Genomic DNA, 22,044 nt, shown 5'->3' with positions numbered 1-22,044 from the left:
ACTATATCTGCCTTAGAAACACACAGAACAAACTTCGCTTCATTTTTTTCTGAGAAAATCCTGAGAAATGAAATGAGCACCACTTATTACCAACAAAGAACAATTAGATGAAGCTAGATTGAGTGCTGAGCATTCATATCATTTTAGTAAATTTTGTACATCTCCTTAGATGCAACTCCATTCAGTTGACCTGAATTCTTAGGAAATGATTCAGATTGCTTTGATTTAAATCCTGATCTGTACAAATTTCTTCACTGCAATAAAAACAAAGGCAGCCACTGGGGGCTGAATAGGCATCCTCGAATTTCCCCAGATAAATTAAAAATAAAGAGAGAAATCACAATATGATATTTATCAAAACTGAGGACTTCTGGGGAGTGCAGAGGCTGGACTGAGTTGAACTTGTGTGTGTGTGATATAAGATACGATACTTTGTGTTTTATAAAATCTGATTCCAATATTGTAAATCAACCAGTGGTGTCAACAGATTATTCTTATATATGAATATAGAGAATTTGAGAAGAAAAAGCATGTCCATCAATTGTACAATAGTGGTGAGCTCTGAATAAACTGAATGTAACTTGAAAGTCACATATTTTTTAATATGACTAAACTGAACATGGTAAGTTCTACAAAAATAAAATCTGTAGAGAAAAATGCAGAAGCTGTCATGATTTATACTTTTATAACACAACTATGAACAATCTTTTACGCTATGAAAGAATAATAGATTTAACACATAGTGTCTTTGCATGCTCAAGATGAGGAACAAACATTTTAGAAATAAGAATGGAACATGCAAAGATGCTGTGTTGTTTTTAAACCTAAACCTTTAAATTTTATTTTTACTGTAGCACTAGAAATAGTCTAGGCAATTAACAACAACAAAAATGTGACCACACAGTATTATTCACCAATATATGCCCCTCATTTGTAACACCGTGTGGAGAATACAGAAGGCTAGAAAACTCCAGCTCTGTCTCACACTCACTGAATCTAAAATAGAGAAGATAGCATAAAATTCTGGAGGTAATCTTTCTGAATTAATTTTTATAACCCAACTGAATAATGCCTCTAAGATATGTAAATCCCAAACACTTCAGAAATAACAAATCGTTTCATCAGGGAAGATTATTGGCTTAAAGAAATGAATATGAAGACTTTACATCTTTATATGTCTCACTGTTAAAAAAGCTACTGAGGATATTTCACTAACTGCTCTCTTACCTCGGGTTAATGCTGCCACAATACCTGTATTTTATATATTAGAATGCTCAAACTACCGCACAATTGCACTCATTTCACACACTAGTAAAGTAATGCTCAAAATTCTCCAAGCCAGGCTTCAGTACATGAACAGTGAACTTCCAGATGTTCAAGCTGGTTTTAGAAAAGGCAGAGGAACCAAATTGCCAACATTCGCTGGATCATAGAAAAAGCAAAAGAGTTCCAGAAAAACATCTATTTCTGCTTTCTTGACTATGCCAAAGCCTTTGATTATGTGGATCACAATAAACTGTGGAAAATTCTGAAAGAGATGGGAATACCAGACCACCTGACCTGCCTCTTGAGAAACCTATACGCAGGTCAGGAAGCAACAGTTAGAACTGGACATGGAACAACAGACTGGTTCCAAATAGGAAAAGGAGTACATCAAATCTGTATACTGTCACCCTGCTTATTTAACTTATATGCAGAGTACATCATGAGAAATGCTGGACTGGAAGAAGCACAAGCTGGAATCAAGATTGCCGGGAGAAATATCAATAACCTCAGATATGCAGGTGACACTACCCTTATGGCAGAAAGTGAAGAGGAACTAAAAAGCCTCTTGATGAAAATGAGAGAGGAGAGTGAAAAAGTTGGCTTAAAGCTCAACATTCAGAAAACCAAGATCATGGCATCTGGTCCCATCACTTCATGGAAAATAGATGGGGAAACAGTGGAAACAGTGTCAGACTTTATTTTGGGGGGCTCCAAAATCACTGCAGATGGTGACTGCAGCCATGAAATTAAAAGACGCTTACTCCTTGGAAGGAAAGTTATGACCAACCTAGACATCATATTCAAAAGCAGAGCAGTCATAGTCACTGTATTTAATAACTATGTGTCTGTGCTCAGTCGCTGAGTTGTGTCTGATTCTTTGCAACCCCAAACACTATAGCCCTTCAGGATCCTCTGTCCATGGAATTTTCCGGGCAACAATACTGGAATGGATTGCCATTTCCTACTCCAGAGGATCTTCCCAACCCAGGGATCGAACCCCTGTCTCTTGCATCTCCTGCATTGGCAGGCAGATTCTTTACTGCCGCACCTCCTGGGAAGCCCCATTTAATAACTGTAACTTACACAATATCAGAGAATGGACCAGGCCCAGACAGAGCCACTCCTTGGATCACTAAAGTATGAGAGAATATTCTCACTGACCTCATGGGTACACCAAGTGGGATTAGGGGGAAAAAAATACAATTTATTCTGCAATCCCACAAAACTTTCCCCTTCATTCTTTATAGTTACAGATTTTTAAAATATTTACTTATTTGGCTGCATCACGTTTTAGTTGTGGCATGCAGCATCTAGTTCCCTGAACCAGGAATCAAAACTGGGTCCCCTGCATTGGGAGCATGGAGTCTTAACCTCTGGACCACCAGGGAAGTCCCATCCACATTTTAAGTTTATGAAAGTTCCTTCATCTGTGTGTGTGTGTGTGTTTTTTTTAAAGATTCTTCTCTGGTTTTCTTCATCATCTTCTGAAAGATTAACATATTTATTTACCCATCATTCTATGTTTTCTATAAAAAGCTTTTTCCAAAGAGGAAGAAAGGAAGTGAGGAAACTAAAATGAACAAAGTGGCAAAAACTCTATTAAAATGTTTTGCTGTATCCAGCCTTCAGCGGTTGGGTTATTTTTCAAATTTACATAAGGACTTATTATCATCCTGACTGCAATCATGTAGAAAACGAATGGGGTATAAAGTACATCAGGCTAATTTAATAAAACGAGCTTTCTTTTCTTGTGAAATCTTTGAAGAAAGGAATCATTAGACAGAGACTTGCCTTGTTTTCACCCAGGTCATGAGGCATGTCAACTTGGAGATGTGCCTTTGGCAAGAAGTCCTTAATTAGAAATTCCTCGAGCGCTGCTCCCAGTAGGTGCTTCCTAAGACAAAAAGATAAAATAACATAGCAAAAAAGCCCTTGCTAAGGACACAACATCCAGGCTGAGCTGAATGAAAGAAATAATTTGCTAATCGCAAACGAGCAAGGCTGTCATGATGGGATGCTGGGTTTTGAATGAGAGTCTCTCCATCGTATTAGTAGTAAGTATCATTTTTGATATTCAGCTCTAAACATATACATTGCATACCTTGATTCTTCAGATAACTTGTATAGGAATACTAAGTAAAGTGAAGTATTGCCCTGCTTAAAAGACTAAAACTTGTTAGAAAACATTCAGTAGATACACCTTGGTAAATCTTAATTTACTCTTGCAGAATCATGCAAATCATTATTTTTAAAGTCAAGTGGTTTTCATTTGCATCAGATATGAATGTTTCTGTAAATTGAAGGAAGTGTTTGAATTAGACTATGACATTGGAATTTTTCTAAAGTATTTTCTGAGTTGATTTTTAAAGATTTCCTCCTTCTTGACATCATTGACTTAAAACATTATAGCAATGTTGATTAGGAGGGTTCTGTACTTTTCATTAAATTTCTTAAAGTATACCCCTATGTATTTCAAACCTTTTTTAATAAAGTTAACAATTTCTTATCACGATGATAACTGTTACAAAACTAACCTATAAGAAATAAGTAAATGGAATGATTCTGATTGATATTGAAAAGCTTTTCATTTCACTTTAAAAAAAAGACCCCAAGAACCCCAAATGATTTTGAGAAGAAGGAAAGGTTGAAGACAGTATTGATTGGCCCTCTTCTCCATTCTGCTCTAGCTCTCATGGCTGGGAGTGAATTTATATCTGTTTATTGATACATTCCATTGGTACGAAGAGGAAGAGTCTTTCCTTTATACGCGAGTTATTCTGGGTGTAAGTAGATTTGGGTACTATGCATTAATTATCATTTCAGAAAACAAAATGCATTCTATTTCCCCCAGCTTCCCTGTCTCACTGTATCTCTTTCTTATGTCTTTATATATGGACAGTCGACACTGGCTTGGGCTCGCGCATCTGCTGCAGGCCTGAATTTTAACTGCATGCTAATTCTATTACCTGTCAGTCGAAACCTTATTTCATTCATGAGAGGGACAAGTACTGTAAGTACTAAGTTATTTGAAATAATTTCCGTTGTTGTGATCTATTAACATAAGTGCTATTAAAAACAAAGATGTACTTCACTACAAAATTCCCAATAATCCTGTTTAGATTGACATGTGCTTCTTTGTAGAGAGGACACAAAGGCTAAAACTGAAAATCGGAAATTGGTACATTTGATTTGTGTTTTCCTTTTGCCATTGACACCTTACATGACATTGGACTCATTGCTCAACCTTCCCCTGATGCATCTGCTTCATCGGAAAAGAAAGGCTAATAAGATTGACCTGACTCATGAAGATGGAAGCATTATAACAGCTTGAACTATTACCATTTCTGATTAAAAGGAAATAGATACGTAGATGAGTCAAATGCCACTAAAGAAGCGTCTCTCTGAGTTTTCAGCCCGGGAAAACACAATTAGTGTACATAGATTTTAGTATGTAAATTTTAACCCCTAGCAGACACAATGGGGCATTTCCTAATTATGTAGATTTCACTGCGTTGAGTACTTACCTGTGTTTCCTGCCAAACAGAATAATGCACTGTACAGAAAAATGAGACCTCAATAACCCTTCTAGACTAAATAATTTATCATATAATCATCTTCATAATTTTATGAATATTTAGATGTAGATGAATATAGAGCCTTTCTTTGTGTAATAAGGAATAATTTATAGACCACTTAAACCACATCACTGAGGATGATGGCTATCATCTTCATTTTCTAAATTAGCCAATGCATGATTCTTAGCAGGTTTATTCTAGAGTTTTGACTTTTAGCCGAGGAACTACTAACTCAATCACTTTTATTGAGTTGGAATTTCAGCAAAGCTAGTAATAGCCATTTGATTTTGCTTGTTTGACTAATTAATGGCCACTCATTTTTTGACTCAGGTAGGCCCACCATTAGTAATTTAGAGGCAGAGCCTGAGTCTTGCCCTCTTGACTCTCATGACGCTGTTATTGCTTTGATTTTCCCTGAATAAGACTTTCTAATTTTTGCTACTCTAGTGCTTCAGAGGACCATGGAGGAGGCAATTAGACAAAAATCTCAAATTCCACAAACTGGTTGCCTATGGAATAGTCATTAATGCAAGTAAGTGCTTATTATTAATTGTCTGATTAATTTTATAATACTGCACGTTCACTTAATAGTTTTGTTTATTCCCTCCCTGCCAAAGATTCACCCTTAGGTGAAAGGAATCTTTGCCTTCCATCTGACCATGCAAACCTTAGACAAATGTATTTTTAAGTTTCTAATTTACATTCATGCCTTCTCTTCTTTACCAAGCCTTCAATTTGTCAAGGAAAAGTTTATGAAACTTCATTTTCATTTCTGAATAATTAAGCTTGTTGATAATACCGTGGTAAAGACCCACTTGAAAAATAAACACTTTGTTATTCAATATAATTCACATCAGAAATAAAATTAACCTATACTCAAAATCCCATTCAGTCATGGGAAAATGACTATCAAGTGGTATCATGGGCAATAAAAAGAAGAAAAGCAAGATCATGTGAACAAGGTTTTGAACAGTATTGAGCTAGTGGATATAAAAAGATCTTGAAAAGATCTGAAGCTTTATAGCCATATAAATTGTTATCACCATTTCTTGAATTAGAAAACAAGAGAGTTCAAGATAAAAGCACTAGAAATTAGCATCCAAGGTCAAGGTTAAACTCTGGTCAGGAAGAAATGAAGAGGGGCAACAACCAACTGGCTTGTGGTTTTGTAGGACAACAAAGATATTGAAATAAAAGGCTATCTGAACAATAAAAGTTATGATTCAGGACTGTTTTCCTCAAACTAATTTAACTATAAAATGTTTTTCTCTTTTGTTTTTATCCTCTCATGCATAAAAAAATAGCAGAATAAAAAGAACATTCAAAACAAATGTAGATTTAATTAAGCAACAAGACATGACAGACGGTGCCCCAGTGCCAATTAGCACAATTTTGGGTGTGTGCTGAGACAAGTAGGGAGAGCTCCCTACTGGCTGTCTTCAACGTCAGATTAAGCCAACCCAGGAAATGTTTGGAAAAGTTCTTCTGCGTTTGTTAAGAATTAAGGGTAAATCTACAGCATGTTCTAGAGAAAACAGAGAAAGTTTGGAGGACAAAGAGCAGGGCTCATTCCTCTTTGTGTTCCGAGGCCTGCAGTGATGCAGAGTCTATGTAGATGCCAATAACCTTTGATGAATGAGTAAATGCAGGAAGGAATGAAGACTCAGGGAAGCAGATTTAAGCTCAGAAATGGAAGCCTTTGCCAGACCTTGAAAATTATCTAAAATTAGAATGAGGGTCCCCTGAGAGGGCTGAGTTCCCTGTTGGGGGAGCTGCTCTAGGGGAATCCAGATTGCATCTTGGAAAGTGCTTCAGAGCAGGAATTCAAGGAAACTCTAGGCTTCCTTTAAAGCCTAAGAACCTTTAATTCTGTTTTTAAAGAGGAGATAAAACACACTACAATGGCAGGAAGAATGCTCACTCTGCAATAGCTTTAAGGCAGAATTGGACTCTAAGAGAAAGTTATAAAGATATAATAGAGAGAAGGAACAAAAAAACCCAGAGCCTCAAAACATGTCAGAAAAGGAATCAAAGAATAAATGAAAATATGTGTTATGCAATGATTTTTTCTCCTTAAACCTTTGAGTATGTATATTTCTTCATGCAGAATCATATATCAAGAGTATATATATATATATATATCAGTGACGCATGTTGAATATCTGCCTCCTGTACCCGAGATACCATAATAGGAACTATGTATAACCTCCTGAAACTGGTACAGTCAGTAATGGTTTCAGGATGAAGCATAATTCACAAGGACAGCAGTTGACTAGAAGCAGATGACCAAGTTATTTTATACCCCTGCTACTGATGGGTTGTGTGATCTCAGAAAAGTTCCTTATGTCCTAATCCATGGAATTAAAAAAAAAAACCAATAAAGCAGTCTACCCATTCTTACGAGATGTGCAGACTAGCTGTCAGAAGTGGACCTCTTGGAAATCTACAGACTTCAAGCCATTTACTGCTGCCGCTGCAAAGAGAATCAGACCAAGTGTAGCCTGGTGGGCAGGCTCCCATCACCAAGTCCTGCCCACTCTGCACCAGCTCATCTCTCACCACACCCGCTTGCTTTTTCCTAGCTACTGGTGGTCCCTGAGCAGGGTGTGCATTTGCCCTTGCTATTCCCTCTCTCTGAAATGCTTGCCCTCTCCTTCTTCACTGGATAAATTGTCACCATATCCAGGGCTCCGTGCTTAGCCAGCTTCCCCCCCTGAGCTGCCAGATCTGGGCTGTTGGGCTTCCTTATCTCTGGGCCCCAGGCACCTCTCCTACCACACAATACAATTTCTCAGATTCTGATCACCTTAAAATGTGAGACTGTGCCTTATGCCTCTTCCCTCTCCTGGTCGCAGCACACAACCTCAACAAATCTGGTCAAACCTGAGGATGAGTAGGACAGTTGGCCAGCAGGAAAAAAAGGGATAAATCACGGGATTTCTTGGGACAAGGTGCTAGATGTAAGCGTTCAGGAGTTGCCAGGGAACCGGGGGCATTTTGGGGTGGATGAAAGATAGTGTGTGGGCAGCAAAGAGACTCAAAATGACGCCAGTCATCCACGATAATCAATTCACATTCTGCTATGACAAGACAAAGCAGGACGCCTGTTCTCCTGCTTTCCCTCACAAATCCCGGAGAGAATCAAGTCTTCTTCCTGGCCCTCTTCTCCTTGAATCCCCACTGTTTGCCAGGCTCCCAAATGTCTCCCGGGGCTGTGCCAGCAGGGTCTGACTGCTTTTGAGAGCAGAGGCTCCTCATCTCCCACCGCCATGGCAACCAGCAGCCCCGCAGTTGTTTCCATTCCAGGCAGAGGCAGGAGGGTGGAGAGAGAGCGCTCTGCTTCTCCCAAACCCTGACAAAGCAATTATTACATTTCACATTGACGAAGAAACGCGGCTGGCAACTGTGCTTTTAGGGGGAGAAAAATGCTAAGCCCTGGTTTCATAGATATACCTTTGCTTTTCACATTTTGTCCTTCTGGTGTATTCACTTGGGAAATGCTGAAAATGTCCCCGTGCTTGCTTTATTAGCATCGCCCATTATGCTGCTTTTCAAATAGCCGACCGGCTTAATAGAGGTGTGTAACCTTGGAAGAAGTGCATCCACGTCGAAGTTTGCGTGCCAGCCTCTAATTTCTCATCCGTTCCCCTATAAGTTGAACTGCAGGCTTTAATTGGTCAAATCATTAAAGGAGGTAATTAGAGCCTGGTGAAAGCAGGCTGGGGAGGAGGAGGGAAGAGGCAAACAATGGTATCTATAATCAAGGGCATCACCGAAAATGCAGTGACAGGAACTCTTCTTTTGGCTTCCTGCCTTCCTGCTTGCTTGCCTATGATAAGAGCTGCCGGAGCCTTCTTCAACCACTAATAAATCATTTTCAGAGCCCCATAACCTCCCTGGTATAAAAATCATAGTTTTGCAGCCTCTCTGTTCTTGTTAATGCAGATCTTTCTGGACTCTGGCCCACAGTAGACCTTGAAGACCCTTCCAATTGAATAGTAGTACTTTAAGCCCGAGCTTCCTTCCAAGGGGCTGTGAATTGTGACCCTGGCAGCTCTGTCTGTCCCCGCAGTTGGCATCTGCTAGGTTCCAGGCGTGGATAATGACTCACAGGCAGCTCCTGATGCGTTGATTAGTTTGTAAACCCAAAGAAACACAATAGAGACAGGTTGAGAGAAGTGACCTCAGAATCGAGATGCTGAGAAAAAATGATTTGGAGGCCCCACCACAGAGAACAATCCTGAAGGCCCAAATGCTTTCAGACCTGATCCCAAAGGGATGGCTACTGATCTAATTCTGCTTGAGGCATGGAGAGTTCCAAGTAGGCGTCTCCCCTGTCTTGCCTCACACAATTTAATGTGATTTTCAAATGACTGGCATGCACAGAGTGCCAGAGAATATGTATATTCTTGCAGAAATAAGACCACAAATTTGAAAGTTTGGGGCCAAATTCTGGCTGCAAGAAACACAGCCAGAATTTGTCCCTGGGTCCTTCTTTCTAAAGGCTGCTTAATTAGGAGGTGACTAACTCCAAAATGACTGTTATCACTGACAAGCAGGCAGAGAGATAGCGTAGAACTGACCACACTTCCAAGATTCTCCCTCAATTACGCTCCCTTTGATCTCCTGAAAAAGAAAAAGAAGGAAAGAAGGGAGAAAAAGGAACTTTCTCAGGGCAACTGGCTCTAATTGTAGCCTTTATGAATTTTTTTTTTTTGTTCACTCTTCAATAAAAGCTCCTTATTTGAACTCCAAAGTTCACACAGCAATTAAATGTGCATTTGTAGTGTGTCCAAGATTGCAGCTTTTTTAACTGTAAAAAATATTTTGGTAAGAAAAAATAGTGGAAAGACTGAGCCATAACATTTTTTAGCATGGAACTCGAGTGGGTTCTGCAAATGTGTACCTTGAGATCTGCCAAGTGATCGGTAGAAGGTCCTCTGAGACACCATGAGGAGAGAACCCGTGTACCTGGTGACACTGGATTTGCCATAAGACTGAAGAAGGTCCTTTAAGACAGTGTTGATTTTTAAAATGTTTTAAAATGGTAAATTTCATGTTTGCTCTCATATTGGACTGCAGCTCCCTTTCAGATGACAAATGTTCCCAATTAACTTCAAATGGAGACATAGGAGCCAGACAGCTGGAAGGGAGCCTAGATATCATGGTTTAGTTCAACCCACCCCTTTTACAGATGAGAAAACAGGGACTAAAAGAAGTTTAGTGACTGAGACATATCCTCTTCAGCAGTTTCTCTCCCACGTGCTCATCCCAAATCTAGTAACATGATTTTGATGACTAAGAAAGAAAAAATAAAAGCGTGTCACTATTTTATCATATACTTGAAGCAACTGTCACTGTAAACATAGATAGCACAGCTATTCATATTAAAATAACTAAAACATATAAATGGAAGAATAGAAAATATAATGTCGGAAAAAGAACAAAATCCATCTCTCCCCTGATATCTATCAAGTCCCAGCAACCCTGGATTTGGTAGCTGGAATACCTTTGGTTCCAAGGCAAGATCACAATAAAATCAGGGTACAATCTAAGAGAAAATGGATCCCCAGGTGGCTCAGTGGTAAAGGATCCACCTGCCAATGCAGAAGACGCAGGAGATGCAGGTTCAACCCCTGGGTCAGGAAGATCCCCTGGAGAAATTGCAACTGGCTCCAGAATTCTAGCCTGGAAAACCCCATGGACAGAGGAGCCTGGCGGGCTACAGTCCTTGGGGTCACAAAGAGTCAGTCATGACTGAGGAACTGAGCATGCGCACAGGCACCACCGCTGCTGTGCTGTGCTCAATGGTGTCTGACACTTTATGACCATGTGTGCTGTAGCCCCCCAGGCTACTCTGTCCATGGCATATTCCAGGCAAGAATACTGGAGTGGGTTGCCATTTCCTTCTGCAGGGTTCAAACCTGTGTCTCTTGCATTTCCTGCATTGGCGAGTGGATTCTTTACCACTGTACCACCTGAAAATAAAACAACATGGAGATAGCTGGAGAAATGAAACATTTAAGATGCCAATTTTAAAGTACTTAGAAAAAAATGGAAAGAATAGCTTTCAGTACATTCCCTAAAGAGCTACACTGTGAAAAGCATCTTGGGTTTTCATACTCTACCTCATTAATTTCTTCAGACTTGTTATGGGAAACCTGGCAATAGGAATAGATAAAGAGCTCAATATCTTTGCTCATTCAATAAATGTGCTTAAATTTAGTTTATCAGTGCCAAATGTTCACGTGGAAATCAACCGGATAGAAAGTAGATTGTGACCAACAGCTCATTACATGGGAGAAGGAAGCTATAGAATGTAGACTATAAAAGACCTAGATTTTGCCCTGTGTTCCTTTTCTGACCATCACATGTAGGTTATTTAATGGTAAATACATCGCTTAATTTGGGGCCTGAAGCTCAGTGTCTGTTTCTGTAAAATGGGAATAACTCCTCTCTCTCTGGTGTGCTTTAGTCCACAGAGGGAGAATGGAAGAGAGGCATGAGCGGAGGCGTGAGGGTGAGGGATAAAATGCAGACGGAGGATTCACACCCACCTACAAAGAAGACTCCAAAGATAATGATCAGTCATCAGTCTTAGGAGCTCTTTGACTCTAGATTAGAGACACCAAGTGAGCTATTCAAAGAGTCTAGCTAAGCCCTTAGGAGAAATTCATCTTCAGTAAAGTATAGCAATTATTGATTAGAGAAAAGAAGCAATATAACTTAAAGGTCAAAAGATCAGGCTCTGGCATAGGCAGAGTTTTATCCTGTTGTTTCCATCAATGGACTACAGGTCTCTTAATTTATTAAACACTTATCTGTAAAATGGAAGTAAGACTAATATTTGAGGATTACATGAGATCATATGCCTAAAGAATTTATAACAGCATTTGGAGTATAATAAGTATTCAATATATGTTAGCTAGGGAAAAGATTACTTGTTCTTCAAAACTTTAAGATAATTGTCAGAAAACAGCTATTAAAAAATGCTAGACAATGTTTATGTTGAACTAAGAAAATAGTTTCCTTTTTATATACAACATATTGCAAGAGACTGCTGCCAGGTAAGCTTTTCTAGCTCCATGGATGCTGGGACCAAACAAGGCAGCCCCTTCAGAGACATGGCTGCATATGTTGACAAGAAAAACATTTAAGGAAAGACACTACCTCTTGGGTGCTTACCTCACTAAATCCATAAGGAGTTAGTCAACATCATAGACTCAGAAACACTGTCACATGCTTTGCATTCTTAAGTAAAAGCTTCAACCAAAAGTATATTTGGATTTATTTCCAACTTAAAGGCTGTAGAAAAAAATGCAAAAATACATATTAGCAGAGAAAATGCTACTCTAACAATGCTGCACGTAGATTGTCTGGACCTTTCTCCCTTTCTGTAATCTCACTCTGCAAATCATCACTAGGGACATGCATGCTCAGTTGCTTCAGTCGTGTCTGACTCTTTGTTACTCTGTGGACTGTAGCCCACCAGGCTCCTCTGTCCATGGGATTCTGCAGGTAAGAATACTGGAGTGGGTTGCCATGCCCTTCTCTAGGGGCTCTTCCTCACCCAGGGACTGAACCCGAGTCTCCTCTGTCTCCCCTATTGGCAGGCATGTTCTTTACCACTGAACCGTCAGGGAAGCCCTTACTAAAGACAGGCTGGTGCTAAGCCAGTGACAGGTGTTGAGATTTCAAGATGATCAAGTCTTGAGGGGCCAAAATCCATCAAACAGTGCAGGTAAAAGATCATCAGAACCATAATATCTGGGAAATGTCATCAAGGCATCATCCATGCCTGTGGAACTGAAGAATGCTTGAGAAAACAACTTTTGAATTGTTTAAAACAATTCAGAAACAGGTCTTAAAACAGGAAGACCGCTTTGCAGGGCAAAAAAGGGAGTGGCTCAGACCTCAGAGCCAGAGAGAAGAGGACAAATAGGAGATGACATTTCTAAATATATCTGCTACTAGAACCAAATGCCTCCGACTTCACAGAACCTCCTGCTGTTTCCTTTTCCCTCACTCCCCTCACCCACTCCAGTATTCTTGCTTGGGAAATTCCATGGAGAGAGGAGCCTGGTGGGCTACAGTCCATGGGGTCACAAAGAGTCGGACACGACTGAGCTACTAAACAACAACCACACCTTAACTCACAGTGTGCAACCACGGTTGACCCCAGAATTCACCCACAACTGTAGAGACTTACAATAGCAGAAACCTCTGCGACTTTTCACTGTGGAGGCAGGGGGAGAAAAAAGATGTCAACTGGGAAATTACCTACCCTCTGGGTGATGAGTTCTCATTTCACATTTGAATCTGATCTCAATGGTGAGTATCATCTGGCCACCCAGCAGGGCTCCCATTGGCAGGAAGAGCCTCAGGATATTCTTGTCTGAATGTTTGGGGCTGCTGGCATCCCCATAGATTTCAGAAGATAAGAAAGTAGCACTGGGCATATACTCCTTAGGCCAGATGATGCTGTGATCTGAGCTTGTTCTCTTCACTTGGAATTTAGACATCACCAATTCCCAGAATTATAAAACTAAATTTTCTTCTTAAGAATATACTAAGAGGTTTAGTTTCATAAATATTTATTTTTGGTCCACTGGGAATAATACATGTCAGTATATGTGTGTATGTGTCTATATATATGTTCACTAAAATGTATAAAGTAAGAATAAAAAATATAATGTCTGAAAGAGAACAAAAACACCACTGTCTCTTCAGGTATCTATATCATATGTTATATGCATATATATAAGTGTGTTTGATATACAGTATTCTAGAAAAATACTTTCTGATTTCTTGGGAAAGAAGAGATGTGTGTCTATGTGTATCTTCTTATGTATATGTATAAGGTGGAATATATATATAATTAGCTTGTATATCATAATATCTATACTATGTCCAGAATGATCATACATTTATAATTAAATTATGGTGAATTGAAATTTACTTTATGTCTTAATATAGTTAAAATGAATATGGTGATGGCTTGCACAGCCAAATTAAAAAAAAATGAATGTGCTGAATCATACAGTATCTTCAGAAGAATTCAGTTCATTTCACTCAAGACACTAGGAAAGATGCACAAATTACTCTTCCTTGGAGGTTACAAAAACCAGAACAGAGAAACTTGGCCAGATAGAATTGAGTTTTTGAGGAACCTCAAAGGAAGAAATTAACATGGTGCCTGTTCCATGTCATCCCCTACCCATGAGTGAGAGAAGCCACTCAGTCGTGTCCAACTCTTTGCAACCCCATGGATTGTAGCCCACCAGGCTCCTCCATCCATGGAATTTTCCAGGCAAGAGTACTAGAGTGGGTTACCATTTCCTTCTCCAGGGGACCTTCCCAACCCAGGGATTGAATCCAGGTCTCCCGCTTTGCAGCCAGACACTTTGCCATCTGAGCACCAGGGAAGTAACCGCAAAGGAAGAAATTAACATGGTGCCTGTTCTGTGTCGACCTCGCCCGCAGCCATCCACATCGTGGCGCATTTGTTTAACCTGGAACACTACCACTGGAGCCAGTCGCCAGAGGCAGAGGGACTTGTGGCTGCACTTTCCAAACTTGGTGACACCCCAAATGAGACCTACCTCAACCCCATCCGGACCTTCCACACAGTGAGTTCCTCTTGCATGTCACATCGTTTCTCATCCCCTAAATCCTTCCTTTTCTGATCCCTTTATAAGGAATCCTGCATTTCAAAAGCTTTTGATAATAATTTTTAAAAAGCTAGAGAGCCAGTTTCTGCCAAATGCTAATATCAGTTTCACCTTTTAAAGGAAGTTCTTTTCTTCTGCCATCATCATTGCTGAGAGGTTATGAGCAAGAAAAATTGATGCCACTTAATTAGTTTATAGCAAAAATAAAGAAATAAACACACCTAAACAAGGAATGAAATAACCTATTAAACCTTACTTTAAGTTTTCAAAGTAGCTCATGATTAGATATTTTTTGCCAATATTAGAATCATAAAGAATGTGAAGTGCCATCTAAATTCAGGGATGATGAATTGGATGTCTTTATTCTCAGTTTGCAAATTGTTTTCTGGATTGCTTTTCCTGTGTCATTTTTGGCACACACATGACTGGCTAGTTTGCCAAATCTGATGCTGGACAGAGCAGCAAATTCCATAATGAGACCTGCATGGCCAGTGACATCATTAATGCTAATTAGTTGTGTGTACATGTAAGAAACAAAAAGAAAACCCAATGTGTAGCCACAGAAATCCTCCTGAAAAGACATTTCTCTCCTTTAATTCACCCGCCACCTCTGTTTTCCTGGTTGATCTAACCTTTTGCCATGTGCTGCCTATCATATTGGAAAATGTATCCTGCATGTTGACCAAGATCAAAAATCTGTATTGTCCAAGAAGAACCTAAGACAATACTCTCCAAAATGGAAATTCCTCCAATACTGTCTGGGCCATCTCTTTAAGTGACCCTTTTGCCCATTTAGCCTTACTTGAAGAAGCAATATTCAAAGTCTCTTTCTGGGGAAATTCTTCCATGTCATGTCTTCTAATTATCCTACAGTGATATTGGAAATCAGGCCACTGACCTAGTAGAGCTACATTTTCTTAGCTGACAATAATTAGAAGCTGCAGAGGCCCTAAGCCTATGGGAGTGGAATGCCTTTGGTGTCCTTATTGGAGCTGCAGGATTTATCTGGGCACCTACTGCGGTTAACTCTGTCCCCCATTAAGGCTCTGGGAAATCCGCTGTGATACATAACCAAGAATAAATCTCAAGATTTTGAAGAGACTATACAATAAATTGTATTTATTACAAATACTTTTAAAGTAATTTGAAGCAAGTTAAACATGATTAAGCTACTCCCCATATGGCTATTTCAAAATTTTAAAGGCAATATACTATGTAAATACTAATTAAGGTCAAGAAACCTTCTAATCTAGGATATTTAGAGAAAGATGGATACCCATAACACAACATGTACATTATAGAGCATTTCTAATGAGACACAGAGGAATTGTTTTAGATGATCCCTTGCAACTCAAACCAGTCTATAAATATGTCACAAGAAGAGGGAAGTGGGGATTTGCTTTAATAAGCAAGGAAGAATGATTTGAAATTAGCACACCATGTGATATCAACGGATTTCTAAAATGCCTGAATACACTGGGAAAAAAAAAAGTCTTTTAAATGTTTTAGACATAACCCTTTCAATTTTATTTCCACTGTTTGCTCTACAAAGGAAAAAGTAAACAACAGAGAAGTCCCTGTTTAAATTACCTCAAGATCTCAAAGCGGCCCAAATCAATGAGATTTTACTGACAAAAAATACAGTGTGCATTTATGGAGCTCATGGTTGTCTCAAAGATAACAACACAGTGTGTGAATACTAATGACTTGACCAGAATATGGGAAACTCCCAATAAAACAAAATGTTTTAAGATTCATATTCTGAAAAGCTGTTTAACCTTCCTCTACACTAACAGGTCAGAATTCTGGCCTTGTGGCAGGGTCTATCTGATAAGAATAGCTGTATCTTTATTGATCACCTAGGATTTAGAAAGCCGTATTCCAAGCCTCTTGAGGTGGCATGAAAGAAATGCAAGTCATAGTCCTTCCAATTAAAAATCGAGAGCAAGGAATAACTGCCAGGGGAACAGAGTGTGCAGCTGCTTTATTAGGGACGCCCCTGAGGGACCTCTCCAGAAAAGTGTTTATTAATGTTAAGATGCAATTAAGCATGGTGAGTCTCATTTTTATTTTAAAAATTAAAAACTTGAAACTCGGTGTGGTTTTTTTTTTTGCAGTATTGTATCCTAAAATGCATTTTCATATATTGTCCTAATTATAATTCAACATCATCAGCTTTGGCATGCTGGCTGATTTATACAGATGGGGGAAAAAGTAGTTAACAAAATGACATTGGACAAAATTTGAGCATAGTGAATTCCACCCTCAGGGGGCAGAGGAAAGGATAAGGAAGTCTCCTTTCAGAAGTGTATGGGGACCCTTCCCAAGGTTAGCATGCTTCTGACTAGTACATTTTGAACTGCTCCCTGTTTGGATTCTCAAATGTTGATCCTAAAATGGAAAAATAGAACTGAAACATTAATGTGATGGTGTTTGTTTCTTTTAGAACACAATCGCTGAGTTGCTAACTACAATCTCGGGCATTACTGGCCTATTGATCTCTCTGGCTTTGATCTTGATCATGACCTCTTCCACCGAATTCATCCGGCAGGTGTCCTATGAATTGTTCTGGTACACGCACCATGTTTTCATCATCTTCTTTATTGGTCTGGCTATCCACGGAGCAGGGTGAGTCCTTATGACACTCAGTGAGTAAGATTTTATCTCTGTGAATCTCAGAATAGTCTTAGAAATTCTCTTGGATGGAGGAGCATGACATGGAGGACAGATGGACACAGAGAACGTATGAAAAAGCAAATTCACTGTGCCAAACATAGTGTATTTTTTAGTTATGCTGAAAAAAAAAAGCAATATAGATGGTTAGGGACTTCATTTTTTCTAACCAATTCTGTTGGGGAATCTTGACTGGTATATGAGAATTTTAATGAATGCTGGATAACAATAGATCTATATTTTATTTAGAATCTATTTCCACAATCCAATTTATATGGGAATCCTTGGGATATATATTTTTGATACTCAGATTTTACTTTTGCTGGACTAAAATAATCCATTAGGAAACCCCGTGTGGTGGAGGGACAGAGTGTGAGATGACCAACCTGATCTAGGCTGTGCCACTAGTCACCAGAGTGACCACTTGCAAGCCATTTCAATTTTTTAAACCTCAGTTTCCCCATCTGGCATCTAGGATTCCTTTTTGCTCAAATATCCCATAAAATGCTGTTCTGGCATTCAACACCCACCTGATACCCTTAATTCCTTCATCAGGAAGCTAGAGTAGCATCATCATCTGAAATATGGGACCTTCAAAGATAATGTTTTTAAGTCTTTACATGTTACCAAAATGGTGCAGGAGGCAGTGATCAAAACCATCCCCAAGAAAAATAAATGCAAAAAGGCAAAATGTTTGTCTGATTAGTGTACAAAAAGCTGAGAAAAGAAGAGAAGCAAAAGGCAAAGGAGAAAAGGAAAGATATGATATAATCTGAATGCAGAGTTCCAAAAAATAGCAAGGAGAGATAAGAAAGCCCTCCTCTGTGATCAGTGCAAAGAAATAGAGGAAAATAATAGAATGGGAAATACTGGAGATCTCTTCAAAAAAATTAAAGATATCAAGGGAACATTTCAAGCAAAGATGGCACAATAACGGTTAGAAATGGTATGGACCTAACAGAAGCAGCAGAAATTAAGATGAGGTGGCAAGAATACATAGAACTATAAAAAATATATCTTAATGACCTGGATAATCATGATGGTTGATCGCTCACCTAGAGCCAGATATCCTGGAGTGCAAAGTCAAGAGGGCCTTAGGAAGCATCACCAAGAACAAAGCTAGTGGAGGTGATGGAATTCCAGTTGAGCTATTTCAAATCCTGAAAGATGATGCTGTGAAAGTGCTGCACTCGATATGCCAACACGTTTGGAAAACTCAGCAGTGGTCACAGGACTGGAAAAGATCAGTTTTCACTCCAATTCCAAAGAAGGGCAATGCTAAAAAATATTCAAACTACTGCACAATTGCACTCATTTCACACGCTAGTAAAGTAATGCACAAAATCCTCCAGGCTAGGCTTCAACAGTATGTGAACCAAGAGCTTTCAAATGTGCAAGCTGGATTTAGAAAAGGCACAGGAATCAAAGATCAAATTAGCAACATCCGCTGGATCACAGAAAAATCAAGAGAATTTCAGAAAAACATCAACTTCTACTTCATTGAGAATGTTAGAGCCTTTGACTGTGTGGATCACAATAAACTGTGGAAAATTCTGAAAGAGATGGGAATACCAGACTGCCTTACCTGCTTCCTGAGAAATCTGTATGCAAGTCAAGAAGCAACAGTTAGAACCGGACATGGAACAACAGACCAGTTCCAAACTGGGAAAGGAGTACATCAAGGCTATATATTGTCACTATGCTTATTTAACTTATATGCAGAGTACATCATGCGAAATGCCAGACTAGATGAAGCACAAGCTGGAATCAAGATTTTCGGGAGAAATATCAATAACCTCAGATATGCAGATGACACCATCCTTATGGCAGAAAGTGAAGAAGAACCAAAGAGCCTCTTGATCAAAGTGAAAGAGGAGAGTAAAAAGGCTGGCTTAAAACTTAACACTCAAAAAACTAAGATCATGTTATCCGGTCCCATCACTTCATGGCAAATAGGTGGGGGAACAGTGGAAACAGTGTCAGACTTTATTTTCCTGGGCTCCAAAATCACTGCAGATGGTGACTGCAACCATGAAATTAAAAGACACTTGCTCCTTGGAAGAAAAGCTATGACAAACCTAGATAGCATATTCAAACGCAGAGACATTACTTGGCCAACAAAGGTCCATATAATCAAGGCTATTGTTTTTACAGTAGTCATGTGTGGATGTGATAGTTGGACCATAAAGAAGGCTAAGAATTGATGCTTTTGAACTGTGGTGTTGGAGAAGACTCTTGAGAGTCCCTTGGACTGTAAGGAGATCAAATCAGTCAATCCTAAAAGAAATCAGTCCTGAATATTCATTGGAAGGACTGCTGCTGAAACTGAAGCTCCAATACTTTGGCCACCTTGTATGAAAAAAAAAAAACAAAACGACGCATTGATGAAGACCCTGATGCTGGGAAAGATTGAAGGCAGGAGGAGAAGGGGGCGACAGAGGATGAGATTTTGGATGGTGTCACTGACTCAATGGACATGCATTAGAGCAACTCTGGGAGATGGTGATGGGTAGGAAAGCATGGAGTGCTGTAGTCCACAGGGTCTCAAGGAGTCAAACATGACTGAACAACAACAAACTAGTTTGTCCCATATTAATTATTTCCTAAATTGATGTTTTTTTCCCATGTTAAAATTTTAAAGCACATTCATATATGCATATAATCAATGTGACCCCAACAACAGTCCTGTCCAATGAAGATGGTGCTGGTCTTCCCATTTCATAAGGAGGAAATAGATGCTCAGAGTTAAGTGAGTCACTCAAAATCCAAGGACAAGTAAATGACAGAGTCAGATGCAAGACACTGGCTTTCAGACAACCTACCCTTTAGTGGTAACAAGCCCTGGAGATCAGTCTCTACTTACATGAATAAAACATTCCTCGACACTTGCGAGAATGTGACTGGTGATATTGCAAAGCCCTGCATAGTTTGCCAGAAGCTCCTCTTCTGTTACCCACACTCGCTGGATACTCTGTCCTGCACCCATTCTCCCACCCTAGCAGCTGCTGAGTGCAGGGGGCTGGTCTCAGAGGTGGGCTCTGTTTCTGCCCAGGTCTGGAAGGGCAAGCACACGGCGACGGAGACTGGATGGCGGGCCGAAAAGGTCACACACCTCGTGGTGACTGTGGGCGCCGTGTGGGACCCTCTGGCAGTTCTTCTCAGTTTGCACCTCCCAGCAAGTCAGCTGCCTCCTCCAACCTCCCACCCCATCCTAGATGCACCCCCAATCTTAGCCTCCCCTTCTTGCAAGGGGTTTCTACGTGCCTTCCACTGGCTCTGCCCGGTTAAGAGCTTCCCCATCATCCATTAGCTTGTCCAACACACAAACACAGAAGGAAAAATTGCCCCTGGCAGCGTATTTAACCCTAAACCAACTGGCTATCCCTCGGCTAGTCTTTAGAAACCTAGTCAGTCAATGTGCACGTTGATGCTGCTGCTTGGCTAAAGGCTTTCTAGCCTCTTTTAACTTTAAAACAGCTGCACTTGACTCTCCTGAATGTGTCATCCTTCACCCTGACTGTTTGTATTTGGGGGATGGGGTGGGTGGTATGTAGTCCCCAAGCCTTCCACCCCAAAGGCTGTCAGGCCTTCCTTTCTCTCTGAGTTCTTCTGCTGATGCCAGAGTGTTAACCCCTGGTGTTCACTTGAGAGCTCTTCACAATTCACGTGCATCTAGAAGACCTCTTCACAAAAATTATGCATGCATTGCCCTGATCCTTCCTCCTCGGCATTCACTCCATGGTGCATTGTAGGAGCACAAGAGGATTTCAATGGGCAGTGTTTCACTGGAGATATTTTTTAATACCCAAATAACATTTCACAAGATGAAATTTTTTTTTTTTTTTAGTCATTTTAACTTAGTTGAAAGGCTTATTTTGGGATAAGGGCCTCATTTAATCTTCTCAGCTTGAAGTATTCTACAGCTACTGTTTACAGCAAAAAGTAATTTGCAAATTCTATACAAAAATGCCAAGTAAAGTAGGATTATTGCAATGTGTTAAAGCCCACTAATCTTCTTATTATGGGATGGCATAGATGAAGACATAAAAAGTTTAAAATTTTTAAAAAGATGCTTACTGCATTTGAGAAATGTTCTGAGGTCCCTTGGGATACAAGATGAATTGTCTGAGGCCTGAGAAGGAAGGTGTTAAAATTTACAGATTCTTTTCTTCTGGCTTCTGTATTTTATTCACTCTTCCAACGTCTGGGCATCGTTTGCTCATGGGAGATTCACAGATAGTTTTGCTCATCTAACTCAAAGGGATGTTATCAAGTTTGGATGACTTCCATAAAACAGACTAGGACAAAGGCCAGGATGGCAGTTCTCCAGGCCACTTCCAAGAGCATTGCTGTGCCCTCCTCCCAGGCAAAATGGGATATGTTACTCCACAGGCTACCCAGGACCTGAGGAGCCTAGTGTGATGCTAAGCACACACTTTTAAAGCTTAGTGTGATGCTAAGCTTTCTCTGCAAGGACCATGTTCCTCAAAAAATAAACCCATGTATTTTACTCATAAACACCTAGGAAGTGAGCAACGCCTAGGTTGTATGACCTCAGTACCCCATGCGTCACAGCCTGTGCACCAGTAGATAAAGGAAGGAACTGGCCCCGAAGCAAATTGTCCTGGGTCAGTTGATACCGCATCTGTAGGAAATCTAATATAGCAGGATCACAGGACTCTTGATCCAGTGATTCATGAAGGCCAGCTTCTTTTTTCACTCTCCAATTCAACAATATCATCTTAAAAGGCACATTTTACATCAACCTATTTGGACCCCATCAAATACTAAGCCTGCTCTGGGTCCCTGGGGGGACACATACCATTATTCAAGTGACTTCTTCATTTGACAACTTGAAG

General features: G+C 39.9%; 1 protein-coding gene across 1 annotated transcript in view; it reads left to right on the top strand.

The window, feature by feature from the left end:
• Positions 1–3,272: 3,272 nt before the first annotated feature.
• NOX3 (NADPH oxidase 3) overlaps positions 3,273–22,044 on the top strand; it is a 65,745-nt gene continuing 46,973 nt past the window's right edge. Inside the window, exons 1-6 of the mRNA XM_052645898.1 lie at positions 3,273–3,320; positions 3,954–4,049; positions 4,166–4,276; positions 5,289–5,373; positions 14,325–14,470; positions 16,959–17,140. Coding sequence (XP_052501858.1) covers positions 3,273–3,320; positions 3,954–4,049; positions 4,166–4,276; positions 5,289–5,373; positions 14,325–14,470; positions 16,959–17,140 — 668 coding nt within the window. The remainder of the gene's footprint in view (positions 3,321–3,953; positions 4,050–4,165; positions 4,277–5,288; positions 5,374–14,324; positions 14,471–16,958; positions 17,141–22,044) is intronic.

The sequence above is a fragment of the Budorcas taxicolor genome, chromosome 9, assembly GCF_023091745.1.
Source record: "Budorcas taxicolor isolate Tak-1 chromosome 9, Takin1.1, whole genome shotgun sequence".
In the NCBI taxonomy this organism is placed as follows: Eukaryota; Metazoa; Chordata; class Mammalia; order Artiodactyla; family Bovidae; genus Budorcas; species Budorcas taxicolor.
The sequence above is the reverse complement of the archived record's forward strand: the minus strand, read 5'-3'. Positions and strand labels throughout refer to the sequence as shown.